Raw genomic sequence first — 20293 nt, forward strand, 5'->3', positions numbered from 1 at the left:
ATTGTAGAGAAAAATGTAGAGGTGTCTCTTTCCCCCAGTCTTCTATAGGAAGTCTTCCAAGACTCAGAAAATGCCCTAATAAATTTTACGGGCAAGATATGTTAGTTTGTGGTGGTGGCGGTTTTTTTTAAATTTTAAAATAATTATTTAACTCATTTCTAGACTCCTGAGTTTTCATGTAAGTTCTGAAACATTAGTTTGGTTTTGGTATCAAAAGAAGGATAAGCCCATAATAAATTAAATATGAGATGTAACTGATTTTTCTTTTTTTCTTTTACTACAAACCTCAGGAGAAAACACAAATACAGAAAGACTTGTGGAGAATTGAAGATGTTACAGCTGGCTTGAGTGCAAATAAAACAAACTACAAAACCATAGTAGACTCTATCAAGAATCCAGGTAAGGAGAGCATAATTAAAACATAAAAAATATACAAATGCAGCTGAATCTTTGGATCTGTGCAAGTAGTCTAGAAGTTTGTTCTACTGCAGAAAATTCAGTTAATTCTGCTTTTGGTTGCAACAGAAAACTCTGTTGATTGAGCACATTAACTTGGCGTTTCTTTGGTTGAGGCAGCAAAAAGGTTTTTTGTTGTTTGTTTTTTCATGTACTGATGGCACTAAAATATAACAAGCCATAAAAAAGGGAACAATAATAATGGGCTAAGTTCTTCAAGTTGCAAAAAGAGTTTCTGTCACATACCACGCTCATACCAGCGTAGTAGCTATTGTGCGTTCTGTCCAGGAGCTCCTCTCTGTGTTCTTCTCTGCTTTTTTTTCTTCTTCTTCTTCTTCTTCTTCTTCCCCCCCTCCTTGGATGCTGCCCAACTGCCCTTGCTGCAGTTGCCTTCCCCCTCCCTCTTCAGGCAGGTGTTTGGTGGGCAGAGCAACAACATCAGCTATGTAAAAGAGGAAGGGAAAGCGTGTGTGGTCTGCATTTCAGTTGCTTTATTATGTTTCAAAGAAAAGACCTAGCCCATTGGGATAGCAAGAGGCTGTTAACACCTACTGTAAATTCATTTTAAATATGAAGTAACTTTGCTTACCTTTTACATACAGAGATAAAACAGTTCTGAGATGGGGAGATCTTATTTAAGGTATTGCTTTGAGTGCTTAGCCTTGTCTAGATCTATAGGCATCTTAAGGAGTCTGTGGCACGAGGCCAGATACAGCCTAAGAACTGATTTCGTATGACTCTTGGGCTTTTCCTTCCTTCCCTCCCACCGCCCTTTCCAAGGAATTTTACTGGATGATATTAAAGTGTGTGTTTTTATTTTTGGCCTGAAAGGCTTGCTTGATCCTCATCAAGAAAATGTTTTCCACCCCTGCTATAATGTAACAGTCAAACATTTTTATGTCCAGAAAACTCCCCGTTTGTGTTGAAAGTGATGTGCCGGAGTATTAGGGCTGTTTTATGAAGTCTAAGGATGTTAATTGCTCTTCTTACGAACATTACTGATAAGAAACAACACCTAAACATTTGCATATTTCTCCCCTAGAGAGAAAAATAGTGCCTTCATTTTCTCAGTCTTCAGTGCCTTCCTTACCAGCTTCCCTTGCAACTGCGGAGAGCAAACTTTCAGTCCCGCAAAGCCCTCCACCCAGTCCAGTTAAATCCTCTCTGGAGGTTAGGCTGTATCCACAGCCTTATTTCCAGGCCAGAACACAGCATCAAGCACAGCAGCTGAAAAAAATCGAGCCACCTCTTCAGTCACCAATTAAGCTAAAGCCAAAGGTTGTAAGTACTGCTCTTGTGATACTCATTCACCAATGTCTCCATTTACTTCTGGCAGAAACAGTGAAAGTTTCATGGTTACACAGTGTGCACAGGAAGACACTTAAGGTGTTTGTATTGAAACTGAGCAATAGCACTTACAGGAGAATATAGCTGCGTAACCTGGAGCTTTATGTACAGTAGCTGTGTACTGTTTTAGAACATACCAATGCAGAGCCTTCCTTGGTAATGCTTTGTGGTTGATTAGTTCTTTGCTTTCTTGGGTCTTTGGTTTCTAAAGCCTCAAGCTCCTGGTGCGGACAGAGAGCATGCTAAAGCAGTCACAAATAACTCATATAATGTAATGAACTTTCAGTCAGTTTATGCCAAACTGTTTTCACACTGTTTGCCAAATACCTGTGCTTTCCTGTCACCAGGAAGATGAAGCACCGCCCAGACCTCCTCTCCCTCAGTTGTACAGTCCCGATGATCAGCCACCAGCTGTTCCACCTCTCCCGAGAGAGGCCACTGTCATCAGACACACATCGGTGCGGGGCCTGAAACGTCAGTCAGATGAAAGAAAGAGAGACAGAGAACTCGGACAGTATGTTAATGGAGATTATAGGGTGAGTGCTCATACACCTATACACCTGCACTTTAAAGATACGTGAACCTATAATAAAAGGTATTGTCTGTAGGTCTTGTAATAAGGAGACAGAGATAATGGCAGAGAGATAGTAATGGCAGGGAGAGATCTATGCCGTATAATAACAGCAGAGAGAGATCTAGTAATCCAGAAACAAAGCTTTAGGATTTGTTTTAAGTTTATTAAAACTTGCTGTCTGTGATTTCATTTGAACTGATGAATATTTTTCCATATAGGTGGAACTGCGTTCATACATGAGTGAACCAGAACTAGCAACGATAGGTGGTGACCTCAGCCAACCTTCCAGTGGTTTAATAAGCTCTGACAGTGGATACCAGACATTACCTACCCGTGGTAAGCCAGGAATTTATGTAGTTGATTTTTAACAGTACTGTCTGTATAGGAGCTTTTCTCTCCTAGGATTTTCTGGAGATGGTCTTTATCATCAGGTCATTATTTTTAGATTAACTATATAATGCTGTGAAAGTCTAGACATTTTCTGCATTTTAATGGTGCCGTTACAGACAACCAGCCTTTTGCAAAGCAACTTAATATATAATGCTCAAAAAAAAGCATAGCAAAACATGAAATTAGCTGTTAGAATGTCTCCTATATTCACAGTTATTTTTCCTCATAATTTCTGTGTGATCTTTTACAAACTCAACTATTTTTTTTAAACACTTTTATTGCCATTGAAATGAAAGTGATAAAGAATAAGAACATAATACCCCCAGACACTACATGTGACTTGACACTCCATCCCCACTGTGCTACAGTCCTGTAACTGTTTCACAAATGAGGATAGAGAGGGTATTTGGGGAAGAGCAGTTAATTTCTTAGCCATTCTTTTCTTATTTCTTTCCTTTCTACCTGTGAATGTTAAGGTTTGATTTTCTTCATAGTGTGATTATTTGTACAGCTTATCTCCTGTTGTACAGCTGAGTTCACCCCATACCTCATTTAATATAAGCTTCAAAATTATTGTAGATATTTCTGAATGTTGATCAGTAGTGACCTGAAACACATTACTTTTGGCTGAAATGAAATTTTATGCCTCCCATGGTCTTCTGAACTGCAAAATGTGAAACGTGAGCTAAAATAGTAACCGGAATGTCATAGAAAAAGTATGATAATTTAAAAAAATATTTGACACTTGTCTTCCTTTTGTCTGTCATTTGGTTTTAAAGCATTCTCTTTTTCCTTATCAAGGTTTATCTGGATCAACTTCCAGATTGCACCAATCATCTACCATTTCATCATATGCAACACTTCGAAGGGATAGGTCCAAGGTAAGTTTTAAATCAAATCTGAAGACAAATGTCTGAACTGTTCAAAATAGTTAAGCCCAGAATATATTTTGCATAGCAGGAAGTGGGATTTTAGTAGTATGGGAGAGGACCCAACACCTGTGAATCTAGTAAAATCTCCAGTTTTTCTCTTTCTTAAATGAATCAGGAAGCAGACAGACAACTTACTGCATTTGAAATAGATTTGTAAAAGAAGGTTTAGAACCAAAAATCAGCGGTACTAATAGAAAGTATAGAGTTGAAATATGCAAATAAATGCAAAAATAATAGAAAAAAATCTTTTTCATTTAGTAATAAGGTAGGAGAAAGAGTTAATTTTTTGTATACTTCTTATAAAGTATTAATTACAACGTGTTTTGTGTAATTACACAAAATTAATTAATGTATTAATTACAACATGTGTGCCTTGTGACTTCTACAGGAGAGACCAAAGAGTGCCTTGGAACGTTTATACTCTGGAGACCACCAAAGAGGCAAGATGAGTGCAGAGGAACAACTAGAAAGAATGAAGCGACATCAGAAGGCATTAGTTCGTGAACGCAAGAGAACTCTTAGCCAAGGAGAAAGGCAGTCTGTTTCATCTCGGTCTTTCATCAGGCCCATTTCTGCAGACATAGGCTCAGTATGTTAGATATGCCTTAAAAGGACTAAACTAAAAATATCTTTGGATTTTTTTTTCCTAGCAAGCACTTTCACTTGAGTGTGTGTGATGCTTCTAGTCTAATTAAATTAGTGTTATACCGTATAAAATGAGTTCAGAGAGTGTGAGTAACAGATGATCTTTTTTTACTAGTAGTTACAGTATACGTAGCAGGTTCAGCAGGTAAGTTGGTCAGAGGTTAGTGTGCTGAGTGGAGATGTGAGTATACTGGAGTGATTTCAGACACATGATTGTTTTCTATTGGAATTGTATTTAGAAAGTGTAAGAAGCTTGTACAGTTTTAAAACTGCTTCATAATGGAATGGGCCTTTTAGAATGTTCTTAATTCACCATGGGTGTTTTTCTTTTTAATTCATAAATTAGGCTGCAAGATAGTTGTCATAATAATCAGACCAAGGTGGTGTGTGTTTTTTTTAAAGAGATGCTAAATGAATAATCAGTTTTAAAATCTGATCACGCTGACTAGAAATTTATGTAAGAGCTAATGTGTTTTAATTGATATAAATTCTTCTTTAAAGCTCAAAATGTAGAATATTCTAATAAGGCTCAAATTTAAGCTGCTGAAGAAAAGGATTTCTGTTGCGTTCTGAGATTAAATGCTGTACAGACGATAAGTTTGTAATGATACATTTTGGATACTAACCAAAGCGATTCTAATTGGTGAAGTTACCCAGTCGCTCACTTGGTGCTAAACCAAGATTGTACTGTAATTGCACTTATGCTGTGGTCTTTTAATTTATTTTTTATTTGGCCCACCAGAGCTTTAGAATAATCACCTTGTTTTACCTAATTCATTGCACAAGATCTCTTGCTTTTAGATTCGTCACTCATCATACCTAACGCCTCTTTTTTGTTTGCTTGTTTTTAATTTGCAGTATTTTGTAGTTATTTTAAAATTTCTAACTGGACTACTCAATTTTTACCAGGCTTAATTGCATTTAGTACATGTGTGTCAATGCTAGCATTTAAAAAACCTTATAATATTCAGCCTTTCATTCCCACTGTTCAGTAGCACTAATTTACAGCCAGTTATTTGTATTTACTTTCCCAGTAAATACGAGTGCACTACTTGGAGACATTCATCTATTTTGTCTTCTGTTTTGCAATCACAAATTTATTAAAGATAGTGCATAATATGTGGGAACTGTAGAACTACAGTATCACTGTTATTTTCATATTGTAATTGGAAGAACTAAATCTGAGCTTCTTACGTTTCCTGACTCACATAACATACACAAGTTGAATTTAAACATCTTCATAACACTCCTTATTAACACTTGTGGCAAACACTTTATAAATTTGGGTGCCATCTTGGTCTTTTTCTTGCTGTAAAGAATTTAAAAGAATCTTTCAGCCCTAGCAATGTTTTGTAGAGGTCATCTCTTGTACCTATAGGGCTTCAATACGCAAAAAGCATGTTTGATAGCACAAATACTTACAGCATTACAATTATTTAGCAGCCAAAATGGCAAACAGTTAAATGTATAATTGAAGTGCTGCTCAGTATGTAACATTTGCTTTAAACATACGTTGTATGTGTAACTCTAATTTTTAATCGGTCAGCTCTTAAGTGTAGTATGACATTTTAGGTATTGATCACAGTACATGAATTCATTTGTTATATACAATGCCTTTTTAATGTAAAAGTCGCAACATCAAAGCCAATAAAAATACTGCTTCGTAATAATGGTTTGATGTTTTTCTTACCTATATATAATAACTTGAAAATGATGCTGTGTATTTAAAACATACTATGTCAATCAGGCCTGGTTTGAATATGAGTAGAAGAATGAGTTTGGAGTACTCTTATGAGAAAACATTTTTTTTCTCTTTTGAATTCTGTAAAGAAACATTTAATTTTTGAGATATAATTGCCTTTTAGCTATTTAACTTTTTTCATATACGTGGAAGATATGTGTCTTCTGAGTGAATATTGAGAGCTTGTGCATGAATAGGTTTCAATTAGATTTATTAATGCAAGTAGCATAATGAAGTCTAAGGACTTCATGTGAAGTTCAAACTTCAACCAAAACAAGCCAAAGATTTGTAACAGAAATACTAGAGGTGCTTTTAAGAAACATATAATGGCACATTCTCCTATTGATACCCTCAAATGCTTGAGGACATAATTTTTTTGTTGTTGTTCTTTTTGTCTCTTCTCTTTCCCACTGCTCTTAATATCGTGTTTCAATTCGGTATGGTAAAGTTGCTGAGATCTGGACGGAATGATGCTGCAACTGAACTTAATTTTTTGAACAAAAAAGTGTTGGTAGTGTTCTTAAGCGTGAGTTTATATGCAGCTGTATTGTGTGTAGCTTTGAAGGAGCTATTATGCAATGATTTGGGAACTCTAAAATTATGCTGCTTAATTTAAATACGTTCTGAATTTATTATTGCTAAATATTTACCTTGTAAAGACAGAATGTGAAAGGTTCTTTTTTATCTTTGCAGGTAGCTAGATACTTTACTTTAGCAAAGACATAAGGGCTTAGAATTTACTAAATTATTATTTTTGAATTCAAGACAAGTTAATGCTAGTACGTAAAATATTATCAGCTTTAATCACTAGGTATTATTCTAGAAAGATACATAAGATTTTCAAGTTGCAATTCTCAACCTGCAATATATAAATACCCTTTCTGTGTAGTGATTCAAAATCACACAGCACTGCCTGGTTGGAATGTCTAGAAATAGTCCATACGCTCACCTGTGCTTCCAAAGATGTTTGCGTCTAGCTAGTTCCATGTTAATCAACATATGTGAAATTGTGATTAATACATTTGTTAGAATTTAATACTGCTGAACGTTACCTGTAAATTTAAACAATTCTCCAAAATCTGTGCAGCACAGCTAGAGATCAAATCTCCCAACCGTATGTTCCAAGAAATACAGTTGCATTTTCTTTTTCTTGTCAGTTAAGGGGTTTGCTCTGTGGATTCTTTCAGCAATAGAGCATTTGCAGCAGTAGTAATGTACATTGCTAAATGATGAATTTGGCAGTGTGGTTGAATGCTGTTAATTGTTTTGTATCTATTACCAGTGGAAACGAGAGCAAGAATTTGATTTGCAGTTACTTGAGAGGGCAATTCGTGGAGAAGACAAGGATGAAAATGAATGGTTAAAAGTTCAGCCAGTAGCAGTGACAGAGACAGACCTGGAGCCTCAAGACTATGATTTAGATATCAGCAGAGAGGTAACACTCATAATTTTTTGCTTCCTATTCTGTGCCCCAAAATACTAACCTTTCTAAGTTTTAGGTAGCAAATTCTTCTCTTGCAAAAGTTAGCTGGAAGTTTGAACTAAAAGGAGTCTTTTGGGTATTGAAAATTTATGGTCTGGCACTTAGAATCTCTGTAAGTTTTCTGCTCGTATTGTGTTTTAGTGGAGAGAAGAAATTGAAAGGTTGGCTGTACTGTTTAAAATATACATCTCAGGCTTTATAGAGGAAGAAGTGATTAAGTTAGGCAACGTTATATAAATTGGAAAAAAAGATGAGAAGACAACATCAAGCATATTTTCAAAAAAGAAACAGCAATGAAGTAAAAGTTAGTTCCCCAGAGCTACCTTACTCTTCATTTTGACTGGCAAAACATGGTAGATAAGAGGGAGCACTGCTTTATCCTGGTCAGAACAGAAAACACCTTTCTGTCGGCTTTTTAAATGACTTGGTTGGTGTTCTGAGCACTAGATCTTTTTTCAGCTCTAGTAACTGAGTATTTGTTTGAAATGCGATTGAGCCATCTGGTGGAAAGGAAAGAATATAGCAAGTGGAAAGATTTCAGTAGGTACTATGTAGGCATTGTGTAAAATGCCATGGTAGATGGAAAATCAGTAAAATTATTAATGATAGACTAGTAAGCACCTCTACTCTTCTGAAAGCTGTTGGCAATGTATCACTTTATATAAAGTGATATTTGTAAGAAGTTGAATCTGTGAGCCATTATCTGTTGATCTCTGTGAATGAATGTGTCTTTCAATTAATCTTTGTGTATTTTCTACAGAAAATGCAGTGCTCCTGTAAACTTCAGAAACAGAAAAAATACTTCCCTTGTATTGCCTTTCCTTGTTGCACTCTGCTATTAATTTTTTTTCCAGAAGGCCTCCAGGGCGATGTGAATCACATACATCCAAATTAGCACCTTAAGCCTAGGATAGGAAACATTTTTACTTATAGGCCTTTCTGTCCTACTTCAGAAGCAGGTCTGAAGCTCTGAATGTAAAGCTTCTTTCTCAGGTTACCCAGGTTGAAGTAAAATGAATCAGAGGGAAAAGACACTGTTAAAAGGGCATCAGCTTATATCCAGAGGGAGAGTTTAGCATCAGGTACATGTATTGACTGCGAAAACCTATGCTTTATTCTTTTCACTGTGTTCTCCCATTGAGGAGGATTTATCTCAATTTTTTTTCAGTTTTTGTTATTAAAAACTTGGTGCTTGCTTTCTTTCCACAGTTGTCAAAACCCGAGAAGGTTGCAATTCCAGAACGCTATGTTGAACTGGAGCCGGAAGAGCCTCTTTCTACAGAAGAACTGGCAGCAAGGCAGCGTAAAGCAGAAAAGATAAAGAATATTCTTACTAAATCAAGGTCAGGGTTTTTTCATATCTTATATAGGGGCTGGTGTTAAACACTGGGAACTAACTTCATACAACAGTCTAATTCCTATTGAATTATCTAAGTGTAACTTGTAGCATTTAGAAAATGCACACAGAATTTAGGTAGTATACTTAAAACTCCTTTTTAAAACAGGGTAGAAGAGATAATGACAAACTTTGTGTATGTCCATGTTCTTGTTCAGAGCATCCTAAAACAGTAGTGAGTCCTTACCAAGCAACTTCTAGATTGAGCGAAGGAGAAGGAAGGAGAAGGAAGGAAGGGCACAGATCTGGCCAAAAGCAGAAGAAAAATCAGTGTGAGAGCAAGTTTCTGTTGTCTCCAGAGAGCTGGAGTTCTGAAAGAACACTTTTGGCTACTTACAGCTAATGTAGAATCAGCTGAAACGTTCAGTTTCAAGAATTTGATTACCTCAAGTATGTGCTGTCTCTTTGGAAGACAGTTAAAGAGGCTCTGCCTGAGGACCACCAGGTTATACCTTTTCCTCTGGGCACTAACAAGAAATTTTACTAACAGCTTCAAATAAATAGCATTTTTTGGTAGTGCTTTCATGTAAACAGCATATTTACAACAAAGGACTTTTTCAGATGTACTTAATGCTGTGCAGAAATTGTGACTGAATGTGTAATGGCTGCATCATTTGTCTTTGTATGCTGTAGTCATTTACATACAATATCTAACACTAAAGAACTTGAATAAAATACGGAGCTTGATAGATGAGATCTGAAAACTGCTGTATGAATTCAAGCTTGTTCTCATCTGCATGGTGGATTCTTCTTTATGTTTGTAAATGTTAATGTTGTTTTGCACTTTCCCACTAGTATGCACAATCTACAGCCTACTGTTACCCAGGACAAGCACAACTCAGTTGATTTAGATTCACAGCTGCAAGAGCAGGAGCGCATCATTACCATATCATACGCTTTGGCTTCTGAAGCCTCTCAAAGGAGCAAGGAAGTAGCAGGTAATACTTAGTTATTTATAAAATAACAGCTATTTCTTACCAGTTTCTAAAGTTGTTGCTGAACTCCTGGCATAAGAGAAAGTTTTAGTCATTCATATTCAAAATAGTGAAAAATGTGTATAGATAACAAATTTAGAGACTAAAGATTTACGTTGAGTATTTGGCCTCTAATGGACAGGGTGAAGGGGACAAAATAGTATGATCAGTCAGTTCAGAGCTTGGAAACTTGCTGTAGCACTAAAAGTACTTTTTAGTACTAATAGTACTAAAAAATTAACATTTTCAATGAATTCCCTATAATTATATTAAATGAGGTATTTCTATATTCATTTTTAAAAAGTAAATTGATCTGTGACTTAAAAAAATCAAGACAAAGGGATTTTTAATTTTTTTTAACAGAAAGATTCCCTGGTCTGGTGATTGAGATTAGAGTGCGATCATTTGCAGCTTGAGCTGTACGACAACAGGCTGAAAAAGACACTGTAAAATGGGTATTGGCATGTTTCTGTCTGGTGACCAAGATTAGAGGTCAGAGCGAGACAGCCGTGCATGAATTCTGCTTGATGCCTGGAAATTAATAGATCCTTTGCAATATGTTACTAAAAGTGATATTTTCACTCTTGATTGCTTTATAGTTGAAATAAGTAAGAAATGTCAAGAGATTTGTATCACACAGTAATACATGCAGCAGCTATTCTAGCAAGTATCTGACTGGCCATTTATAACTGGCACAGTTCACTGTTCCTAGTGGAGAATGGAAATAATGGAAACTTCAGCTATGAAGGAGATAAAATAGGCACGTTTCTCATCTGAAGTTGCCTGTTTAAACTTATGGCACTTGCCACAGAAGCCCTTAAGACTTTCCCATTGAAGACAGATTATTCCAATACCCAGATGCGTAATATCCGTCTATAGTAACAGACTGTATTGAATGTGGCTGTATACTCACAGATGCAGTGGCAGCTAAACCTGAGAGGAATGTGATTTTGAGGGGATGGAATACATTTTCAAGATACAAATCTTTAGACTTCGAAGAGGTTCTGTGGGTAATTTAACGGACTGGAAGGTATAAAATGATGCAGTGAGGAGGGTAGACATTATAAAAAACCAAAACAAACAAACCCCCCCCCCAGAACTGTAAAATCTTGGGAGCGTTTCAGGAATAACCTTTTGGACCTTCAGGCATCTGTGTGTCAAAATGGCTTCTTCGCAAGCAGTCTGGTCCCAGTTCTAGTAACCAGGTCCTTGTAACAGGGACTTGCACACTTTGGTTATGGAGTGGGACTTTGTGTTTCAGGAGGTATGAACCAACGCAGCATTTTGCCACATGAGTTCTAGCTTCTTCTGGGAAAAGATAACACCGAAGCTAAGATCAACCAAGATGAACATAGCCCATATTTGAAATTATTCCTCTGTGTCAGTACAACAAGAGCAGAGTGCCTGCCATACTAAAAACAGTCTTCATGTGGCCAGTTAACTTACTTCTGGGTGTGCGTGAAGTTGCAGTAACTGTACAGTACTGAAACATATTTGATCTTTTTATGTTGTATAGTGAATGTAGTAGCTATGTTTCATTACTACAGTTTTTTGGTTTATATTTTAATTTTTTAATTGTAATTATTTCAAAAGTGTGATCACCACATATTCTTGGGTATATGTAACCACAGAAATCTTAATTCTTGAGTTCTCCCCAAAGAGAGAATTAAAATGTGTATTGGCACTGAAATGTTTAAATGCTGCTTAAAAAAATTTGCAGTCAGTTGCGAGGTGATTTTTAATTTAATTTTCTTTGTGAAGTGTAGCAGCCAGCTCTTTTGTCTTTCAGACACTTAAAAAAATCTAACATAGTAGCCAAGGACTTGATTCTTTAAGGAAGCCCAAACCTTTATGTCCGTGCACAGTTTTCCTTGCCACATCTGTATCTCAAATACTCACTTCTTGTAATATGTCTTGCTTTTATTTCGATTATTACTTACTCCTTTAAAAGCAAACACCTTTCAAGGAATTCTAAAAAAAGCCAGAGTGGTTTGATTTTGATAGAAAATACACAAATCATAAAAAGAGTTCAGGTGTTTTAGTTACAGCCTATCTTTTGATGATCTAAAATGATTAAAAAGAAAAGCATTTGATGCTTTGCACAGCTGATTGTACATTCTCATCTATTCTAATTTTACAGATTCCTTCACATTCTTATTTTTGTAGTTTGATTTTTAACATATGGGTTGTCATTTGCTCCTTGTTGACGAAGCAGACCATACCTAAAAATCCAAAACTAAATATCTGCATTTTTTACAAAGATTTGCTTATGAAAAAGACTGTGAAGCTTAACTTTTCCCATTTTTCAGGGGGAAGCAGTTAAGTTATGTTAAGATGCTATGATAGCATAAATCTCTCTTAAATTGTACATCTATCTAATCCTTGTAAAGCAGCATTTTAGACTCCCTGTGTTCCTAGTTAAGATATCAACCTTCTAAATGGAAATCATGCCAAGAATCTGAAAGATTAAAATCAAATGCATGAGTATCAAGAAGTCATTTCCTAAATTGCGTGTTTTGGCATTAGGTCTACCTTTGGCCCTCCAAAATGTAAAAGCAGAATTTAAGACTGAGTTTCAGTCTCTTCAGTTTTATGATTATCGTCTTCCAATCCTATACCATTACTCTGTTTTATAAACCAAGATGGTTTTAATCATTGTATTCTTTATCCTGAAGTTTCAAGCTGAGATCTGAAAATGTATTTACTGTATCATGCACTGTACTAAGCAAAGTGTAATTTTTTGTGTGTGTGATTTTTCTATATATCATCTTTGTTTCTGCTCATTGGCATATAACAAAGGAAATGTTGAAAACCTGTACAACCTCAGTGAAATCTTGAAATCAAATTAGCAAATATAGCTGCTATTCCAGAACTGGATTTTTAAAAGCAAGGCTTGATTAGGGTATATCAGTGTTGCGTGCCTTAAAATGTTCCAGTGAAACTCCATCTTAAGATTGATTGTCCATATTCTCATCAAAACAGGAATGTTTATCTGCATAATTTATACAACTAATAGAAAAAACCAGCAGGTAGAAATGTTGTTTAAATTGTGTTCCATGTAACTAAAATAGTGTAACACCTCATTGCATTACTAATCAGGTTTCCTATTCACGCGGTAGAAAATTAAGGTGGCTCTGTTACAATATGAATGTTTGATTGTGCAGCCTAATTCCTGTATGTGATCCCTTCTAGCTCAGCAGTTGACCTATCCATCTAAAGCACCCTCACCTTCTGTACCACAGCCACCTCACTCCCCCTTAAGCAATGGATTTCACTACACATTTGTTTAAACACCTTAAAAGTAAGAACTAACTGCTCTCAGCATGTCTGATTTGCCATTGTACCTTTGCTGTGGCTTGCTGAATTTTAACGTTTTTACTAATCCTAAATTAGATCCAAATGAACGCATGCATCTGTTTTTCAGAAACCTTTTATTCTTGTAAATATTGCTTCTAATGAGCTAACATGTGGGCTAATAAAGTCTTCGAATAACTGCTGTCGCTCTACAGATAAGATGCTTCCGTAATCTTACTGTGGTGAAGGAAAGAGACGTCTGTACTCTTGGTAGCATGGGGCCAGATTTTCAGCAGCGGTTTGTACTCCGGTGGCTAGTGTTGTGTACTCCTGTGGCTACTGTAGGGGTGCGTAGGTTTTTTTGCCTGCGCATGGCGTATACAGTTGCTGCACAAGAGAATCCAAAGTGCAAAGTTGTGTAAGCAGGGGGTTTGTTTATGGGCTGGTATCTTACACATGAACAAACATCAGTCTTAACTGAGGTAAGCTGAAAATTTGGCCCTTTATAACTAACTCTGCAATATCGTGTTTGACTTTTTTGTGCCTTTGTGTTTTTCATTGAATTGTGTTAACAGGAGACTTGATTTTTGCCTCTGATTAGGTTATTTTGCCATTTCAAGTATTAAAATTACGATAATTTCATTGTCCTTCTAAAGAAATCTGTATCATCCCTTCCCAGTAGTATTTTCAGAGTTTTCTCTATTTGAAATAGGAAAACCTGTAAATATTATGATACTTAACTGCTAAGTGTGCCCCTAGTTGAGACATTCCCCATGCTTCCATAGTTTCCTTTGAAATTATTCTCACCTTTGTGATTTCCTTTGGCTTAATATTATTGCCCGATATTGGAGAAAGAGATAGAACATAGATGAAGTAGTAAAGAGGGTTGATTGAGTGAATACCTCAAATAGTGTTAATCTTTAAATACCTTTGTTTTCATTGGCACTAATCTGAGTCAAATATCTGTGCAAAAAATAAAAATCTAAATAAAAATGAGCACATACCAGAAAGGTCCAAATGGGCAGTGACCTGCCTTCAACAAGGCCTGTGAAAAATGACAAACTTACATCAGAAGAGGTGTATAGACATTAGGAGCCTCTACAGAGCTTGATGGAAATAGCTCTTTGCTTTTCTGGTTCAGTTTATCTTTATGAGAACCAGATGCTACCATCTTCGCCGTGTCTGAAAAACGCTCGACTCTACTATTATATCCAGGGATATGCTAGTTGATTATCACTATCACATGAGATCTTTGCATGCCAATAGGGTACCCATGTGTGGCCTCAAGAACCCAGAAAAATAACCTTACGGTCCCAGGGTATTAGACTTGAGCAGGGGGCTTGGACCAGATGACCTTCAGAGATCCCTTCCCACCCCAACCATTCTGTGATTCCAGACTGACTTAAAAATGTATATCACATGTCTATATAAATATACATACATACATGTGAATGTATAGATATATATTTACATATATATTATACATACATGCGTGTGTATGTGTAGATATATATTTACATATATATATTTAAAAACCCTACATTTTCTTCAGGAAAATTATCAAGAAAATAATTGCAATAACCAGCAACATGCAGGGGACACAGGAGTTCCAGCATCAGTGGCATCATGAGATAATTGTTCGCTTAGTGTGTCTGTGTGAATTGTTCATTCTGTCAAACTGCAGAAGGCTTTAATAAAAAAAATGTTTCCTGAAAGTGCTTACTGTTTGGCATTAGTGTACGCATTTTAATATTTAACCATGTTTTATTTTACTTCATGCTAGCCAAAGCAGTAAGTGAACACTGACAAAAGACTCAAAGCAAATCCCACCTGGTGATGCTGCGTGGAAGAAAGAGGAGATTCATTACCAGCTTTCTGTGAAGATACTCGGCAGCTGATGACATGTTCTTCTGGAAATACATTCAGAGAATAATAGGGGGGTTTTCTGTGAAAATGAAGAGAATTGCAAATCATTTTATTTTGACTTCAGTTTAGTTCAGACTTTTTATATGAATAAATGGCACTTTTAATAAACTCTGTAAAATACTGACAATGTATTTTTAGGACAATGTATTTTAGAATTTTTTTAAATCAAGGGCTGAATTCATTTTAAGAGAAACTACTTGCATAGGTGTTAAAAGATGCTGTTACTTCCCCCTCAGGCTCAGATGCACAATGTCAATTTTTGTGAAAAAAATGTAAATTTGAGCAAACGTAGAAGCACATCCATAGGGTATTGGTAGAGCTAACGCAAGTGAGAGGTTTGCCAAAAGGGTGTTTTGGATTGAATATGTTTGTAGGGCCACCCTTTTGCCCATTAAATAATACATTGCAAGGAACTTTTAGCTTGAATTTCTAAATATCAGTAACCTATATAGCTGAAACTTCCCACGAAAGCCATATTGAAAGCCAGTTTTAACTCCCGTTTCCTTTTTTGATTCCATATGATTAACTTGCTGGTATCAATACAGAGTATGCTAGGTTGCTCTTGACGGTAGTGCTGTCCCCTCAGTAACAAACGGCTAACACACTATATTTTTTTGAAAGTTGAGAGGTGGAAGAAGAAAACTTTTAATTAAAAAATGTGAACTAAGCAATAAAAACATATAATAGGATATGTCATTTTACTAGTAAATATGTATTTTTCTTTTGATTTTTTCAATAAACATTACAATATGATTTATTGACTAGTATTTATCCTGGAAACAGCAAAACTAATGTAATGTGGCACCTCCTAATTTCGTATGTATGTTCACCTGGTGCTTAACTTTGCCAAACTTTGAAATTCAGTGTTTTACTTACGTATAGGGCAAAGGGTGAGGTAGTTACATAAGGAGAAAATAAGATTAAATGAATTGCTGCAACTACTTTACTTGAAAAAAAAACTGTGTACGCATTGAATGCAAGACAGGCAAAAATTTCCCATTATGTAATTATTAGTTGAGTTCAGCTTTGGATGAGAAATGACTGAGAAATACTTCCGCAGTATTTTGTGAAACAGCTAACTTGTTCATTTGCTGTATTCAAGTAATAGCTACAAAACCCTTGAAATCGACCTTCAAGTTTCAGACTTTAAGACAAATCATATTATATTAACAGTATACTCAGAAATATTCTTAAAAGTATATATTTAGCTAACGCAATCTATTTTACCTCAATACTGCCAGTATCAACTTCAAAACCTTTTGCCAAAATAATGATTTATTTTTGCCTTTATAAAAAGTTTTGAAAGCATAAATGAATATTTTGCAAGAAAACATTAATTTAAATAAAATGTAACAGTTTGGAAAATGGTATATGTACAGATTAAAATATTAACATAACTGCCTCCTATTGCCTCTGTCTTGTCTGCTCTCTTACCAGCGTCCATGTGGCCAAAGATCCAGTCGTCTGTGCCGTTACCACGTTTTGCTCTTCTTTCATTCAAATCCCATTGAAGCTCCCCAGTTTTGCATTTATTTCACTGGGATTTGGATCAGGTTCCCCCTACACCAAAGCTTCATTTGTATATTCTTTTCTTTTTTTCAGAAATGTTTCTTAGCATTTGATTAAACCTGTCTTTATTCTTGAATAGAAAGATTTTTTTCAGGGTTGTCCCCCAAACACAGTGACTACGATACTGTCCTTTCTATCTCATAGGTACCGATGTTTGTCTGGCACGTTCTTAGCCCTTCAGTTTCTGGTGAAATAAAGTATCAAAAGTAACATCAATGTAAAAACAAACAAACAAAAGACCTGGAGGCATCACGTAGTAACGTGGGCGCTGTATGTGAATAGGGTATTGACCAAAGAGAGGGTTGGTGGGCAACTGGCAAAGCAGATTTCAGTAGCAGCTAACCAGCAGTGATTTACGTTGTAACAGTTCCCTCAAATGTCATCAGTTTGATGGAGACCAGTGGAAATATTTAATTCTTCTGAAACTTAAGCTCTAGAACAAAATGTAAAGAAGCAGTTAGAAGTATTTCTGTGGCTTAGTGTTGACTCGGCGAACCTGAGAGCAAATATTTGAGAATGTGAGTACTTGACCTTCAGATGCGTGCAGCAGAAATTCAGAGCTGAGCTGCTTATGACATGCTCCTCCTGTTTCTCAGGCGCACAAAGGAGCCTTTGACCACATGTTTCATGGTTCAGTGAAACCGCATTCTTTCTCCAGAAGCTTTGTTATGCAGGAGGGAAGAGTATGTGGCCGTAATTGGTGGGTGAAGTGCGCAGCCCATGGGTTCCTGAACAGCAGCAGCCGTCTGCTGCCCAAATTCTGTCTGCTGCCCCAGCAATGAAGGGAAAGGAGTGCAGGCGCTTTTGCTCTGCAGGTTGTGGGAGATGTTAATTTTCTTTTCTTTGATGACACACACAAAATCTGCTCATTCAAGCTTGCATGAAAGAGAAGGATTTTGCCCTAAATAATGCTTTTAACGCTTTCTAAAGATTTTGGTCTGCGTCCATAGTGAATCCTGTTTTTGGGAAAAAATTATCAAGATAATTTTTCTTCCAAAACTTTTTATTGAATATGTGAAATATTTTTCTCCAGTGACCATATTTTTGCAGGGATGGGTGTAGTTTTAAATAATTAGGGCTAATGTTCATATGCATATAGTGTTTGGTTTGGGTCAATTTCCTTTTTCAGTTCTGTTTCTTTTAATCAAAATGCTGTTTTGTAGGTGTTAGACACTACTTTCTAATATTAAGACTAGAAAAAAATGATGCCTACTTTTGCAGATCAATATCATTTTGGTCAGAAAGTGGCTTTTTTTTTTTCCCTTCTGCCTATTAAGCAGCTTAAGTGTTTGGGACTAATTATAATTAAAGAAACAGAAACTCATTAGAAAGTAGTATCAGTTCTTCTTTTGAAGGCGCTGTTTTCTAATTAGTGTTTCGTAATGTTATACCAAGCAAAAATTACGCAGACTGACTTCCCTTATACATCTGTTTTCAATTTCTTCAACTAAAGTTATTAAAATTTTATTGCACAGCTGAATTCATAAAACTACAGTCTGATACTCGTAAGTAGCACTGCTTTCACCTTTTTGAACTTGCATAACAACCCCTCCCCCCCCTTTTTTTTTCCCACTGCTGTTATATTGAGTTTGTAGGTATTGCTGGGTGTCAGGAAATCCTGTTGAGCTACAGAGCTGTTGCTTGTCTTTGTACATCTATATAAAGCTTTTTATTTTGAAGGACTGGACAGTAGCAGTAGTTAGAGGCATCCAGACTGTTTTACAACAGTTGGATAAAAACCCTAGATAGAAAGGTTTTTCAGGAAGCAACGGTATGAAGAGATTCTCTTCGGGAAACGAAAAGCTACTGAAAGATACTACTAAACTTGTGTGCTGCTATTTCAAAAAGATTGTTAAAGGTCAAGCAAGGTGGTCTCAGATACCCCGTAGCCTTTGGAGGGAGGGGTTGGTGTTTGGAGAAAGCAGAGCACTCCCAACAGGTTCTGGTATTGTTTACACCTTTAGTTTTCCACCTGCACCATTTACTCATGTGACTTCCAGATCTTCGAATATATGTGTATGTTATGTATTTTATATCAGAATCTGTTCCCCTCTGTAAAACCACATATTTCCCATGTGTCTTAGCAATTAACTTCTGGATGTTATATGAAGGAAAGACCAGATTTACTTAGTGTCAAAACTTAGAAGATATAGAAGGCATGATCTGATGTAACCCCTCTGATTTATGTCTGTCTTCGGGTATTTTGAAGTGCTTGCTTGTGCTGCGTGCGTGTCTATATATTGCGTAGTTATAAAAAGAACAAAGCCATGCACAAGAAAAACATGAAAAATTGCTATATTTTCCACACCTAGTAAACATTCCCATTGGTTATTTGGCTGTATTCAAAAGGCTAAGACTTTTATTGCTCTACTAGCAAAAGCAACCTTTCTTCATAGTGGAGCAGTACAAAGAAAGAGCACAAAAAATACACACATCACAGTGCCTGAAATTCTGTTTGAACAACTGTATTGATTGGGTCTGACCCCTTTACATTTTTTTCAATTATTTGAAAAGGCGCATCTAACTGTAGCTGAATTGAACCAACCGAGATGAACTTTCCATGAAAACTTCCTGAGATATTTCTTTAGTTCAAAGCTTTGGAATTTTAAAGAGCATTTTTAATACAAGTCTGTTGAGGTATTCTGTGCAACAACCATACTTTGAATGTTAAATTACAGGTAAACCTAAGAGCAAGGTAAAATTATAAAGCCTACAGTGAAATTACTGGGAGATGGCAGAATAACTTTGAGCACTAATTATAAAAGTAAATAAAACCAGAAAGTATTGCATATGTGCACATTTGTGCACTGTTTACTTGTTGTTTACTTGCCAGTGCTCCTGGTTGCCTTACAGAGAGTGCAAAACGGCCTCCAAAGAGAATGCTGACAGAATTGGGCAGTGTTTTTGGAGCAGTTATTGATGAAATAGTGTTACGAGATGTAGGCTTAAAGGACAATGCTGTTTTCTTGTTACCCATTAGAAGAAGCCTTTTACCAGGAGCTATAGCATAAGAAAGCACTAAAGGAAGGAAGAGATTAAGAAAACGAAGGCGAGTAGTGAGTTTGTAGGAAATAATGGCAAGAGATGTATCTGCAAACAAGACTAAGAAAGAATCTGAAGGTGAGAGTGGGGTAGTTTGAAGTGAGGTAGTAAAAAGATTGAAGGAGCTGGAATATGTGGACTCGGACAGAAGCAAAATGCTTTAACGAAGGGACTCGGCCTAAATTGTAGAGGGCGAGGTAAGAAGGAATAGCTGGCAAGCGGGAATGTAAGTCCAGTGTCCTAGTACAAAAAATACCTTGTGAACGGGATAAACGAGAGAGTAGAGTGTTGATGGTGGCAGTGGGTGAAGGAGAGAATCACTGATGACTTTAAAATAGTGTTTTGATAACAATTGCCTTTTCTATTGGCAGCTGCTGTGCTCTGTTCTTTTAAGCCAAATTGCAGTTAAGAATGGCAAGTATGAGTGAAACTCTCCTTTTCCCTGTAGAAACAGCTTGCCCCAGAGCCAGGGGCGGAAAAGGTTGGTCCTCCCTGGCGCAGAGCCTGGCCTGAGTGAGTGCTTC

The 20293-nt window shown here is 36.4% G+C and overlaps 1 protein-coding gene across 1 annotated transcript in view; it reads left to right on the top strand.

Annotated features, from left to right (window-relative positions):
* Nucleotides 1-15078, top strand: part of LOC103906835 (pleckstrin homology domain-containing family A member 7) — a 66750-nt gene extending 51672 nt beyond the window's left edge. Inside the window, 11 exon segments of the mRNA XM_019474500.1 lie at nt 291-399; nt 1499-1737; nt 2151-2339; nt 2596-2713; nt 3569-3648; nt 4088-4288; nt 7368-7520; nt 8778-8911; nt 9760-9902; nt 13131-13239; nt 15016-15078. Of these exon segments, the coding sequence (XP_019330045.1) occupies nt 291-399; nt 1499-1737; nt 2151-2339; nt 2596-2713; nt 3569-3648; nt 4088-4288; nt 7368-7520; nt 8778-8911; nt 9760-9902; nt 13131-13228 (1464 nt within the window). The 3' untranslated portion in view covers nt 13229-13239; nt 15016-15078.
* Nucleotides 15079-20293: the final 5215 nt, after the last annotated feature.

This window comes from Aptenodytes forsteri, unplaced genomic scaffold, assembly GCF_000699145.1.
Source record: "Aptenodytes forsteri isolate BGI_AS27 unplaced genomic scaffold, ASM69914v1 Scaffold8, whole genome shotgun sequence".
In the NCBI taxonomy this organism is placed as follows: Eukaryota; Metazoa; Chordata; class Aves; order Sphenisciformes; family Spheniscidae; genus Aptenodytes; species Aptenodytes forsteri.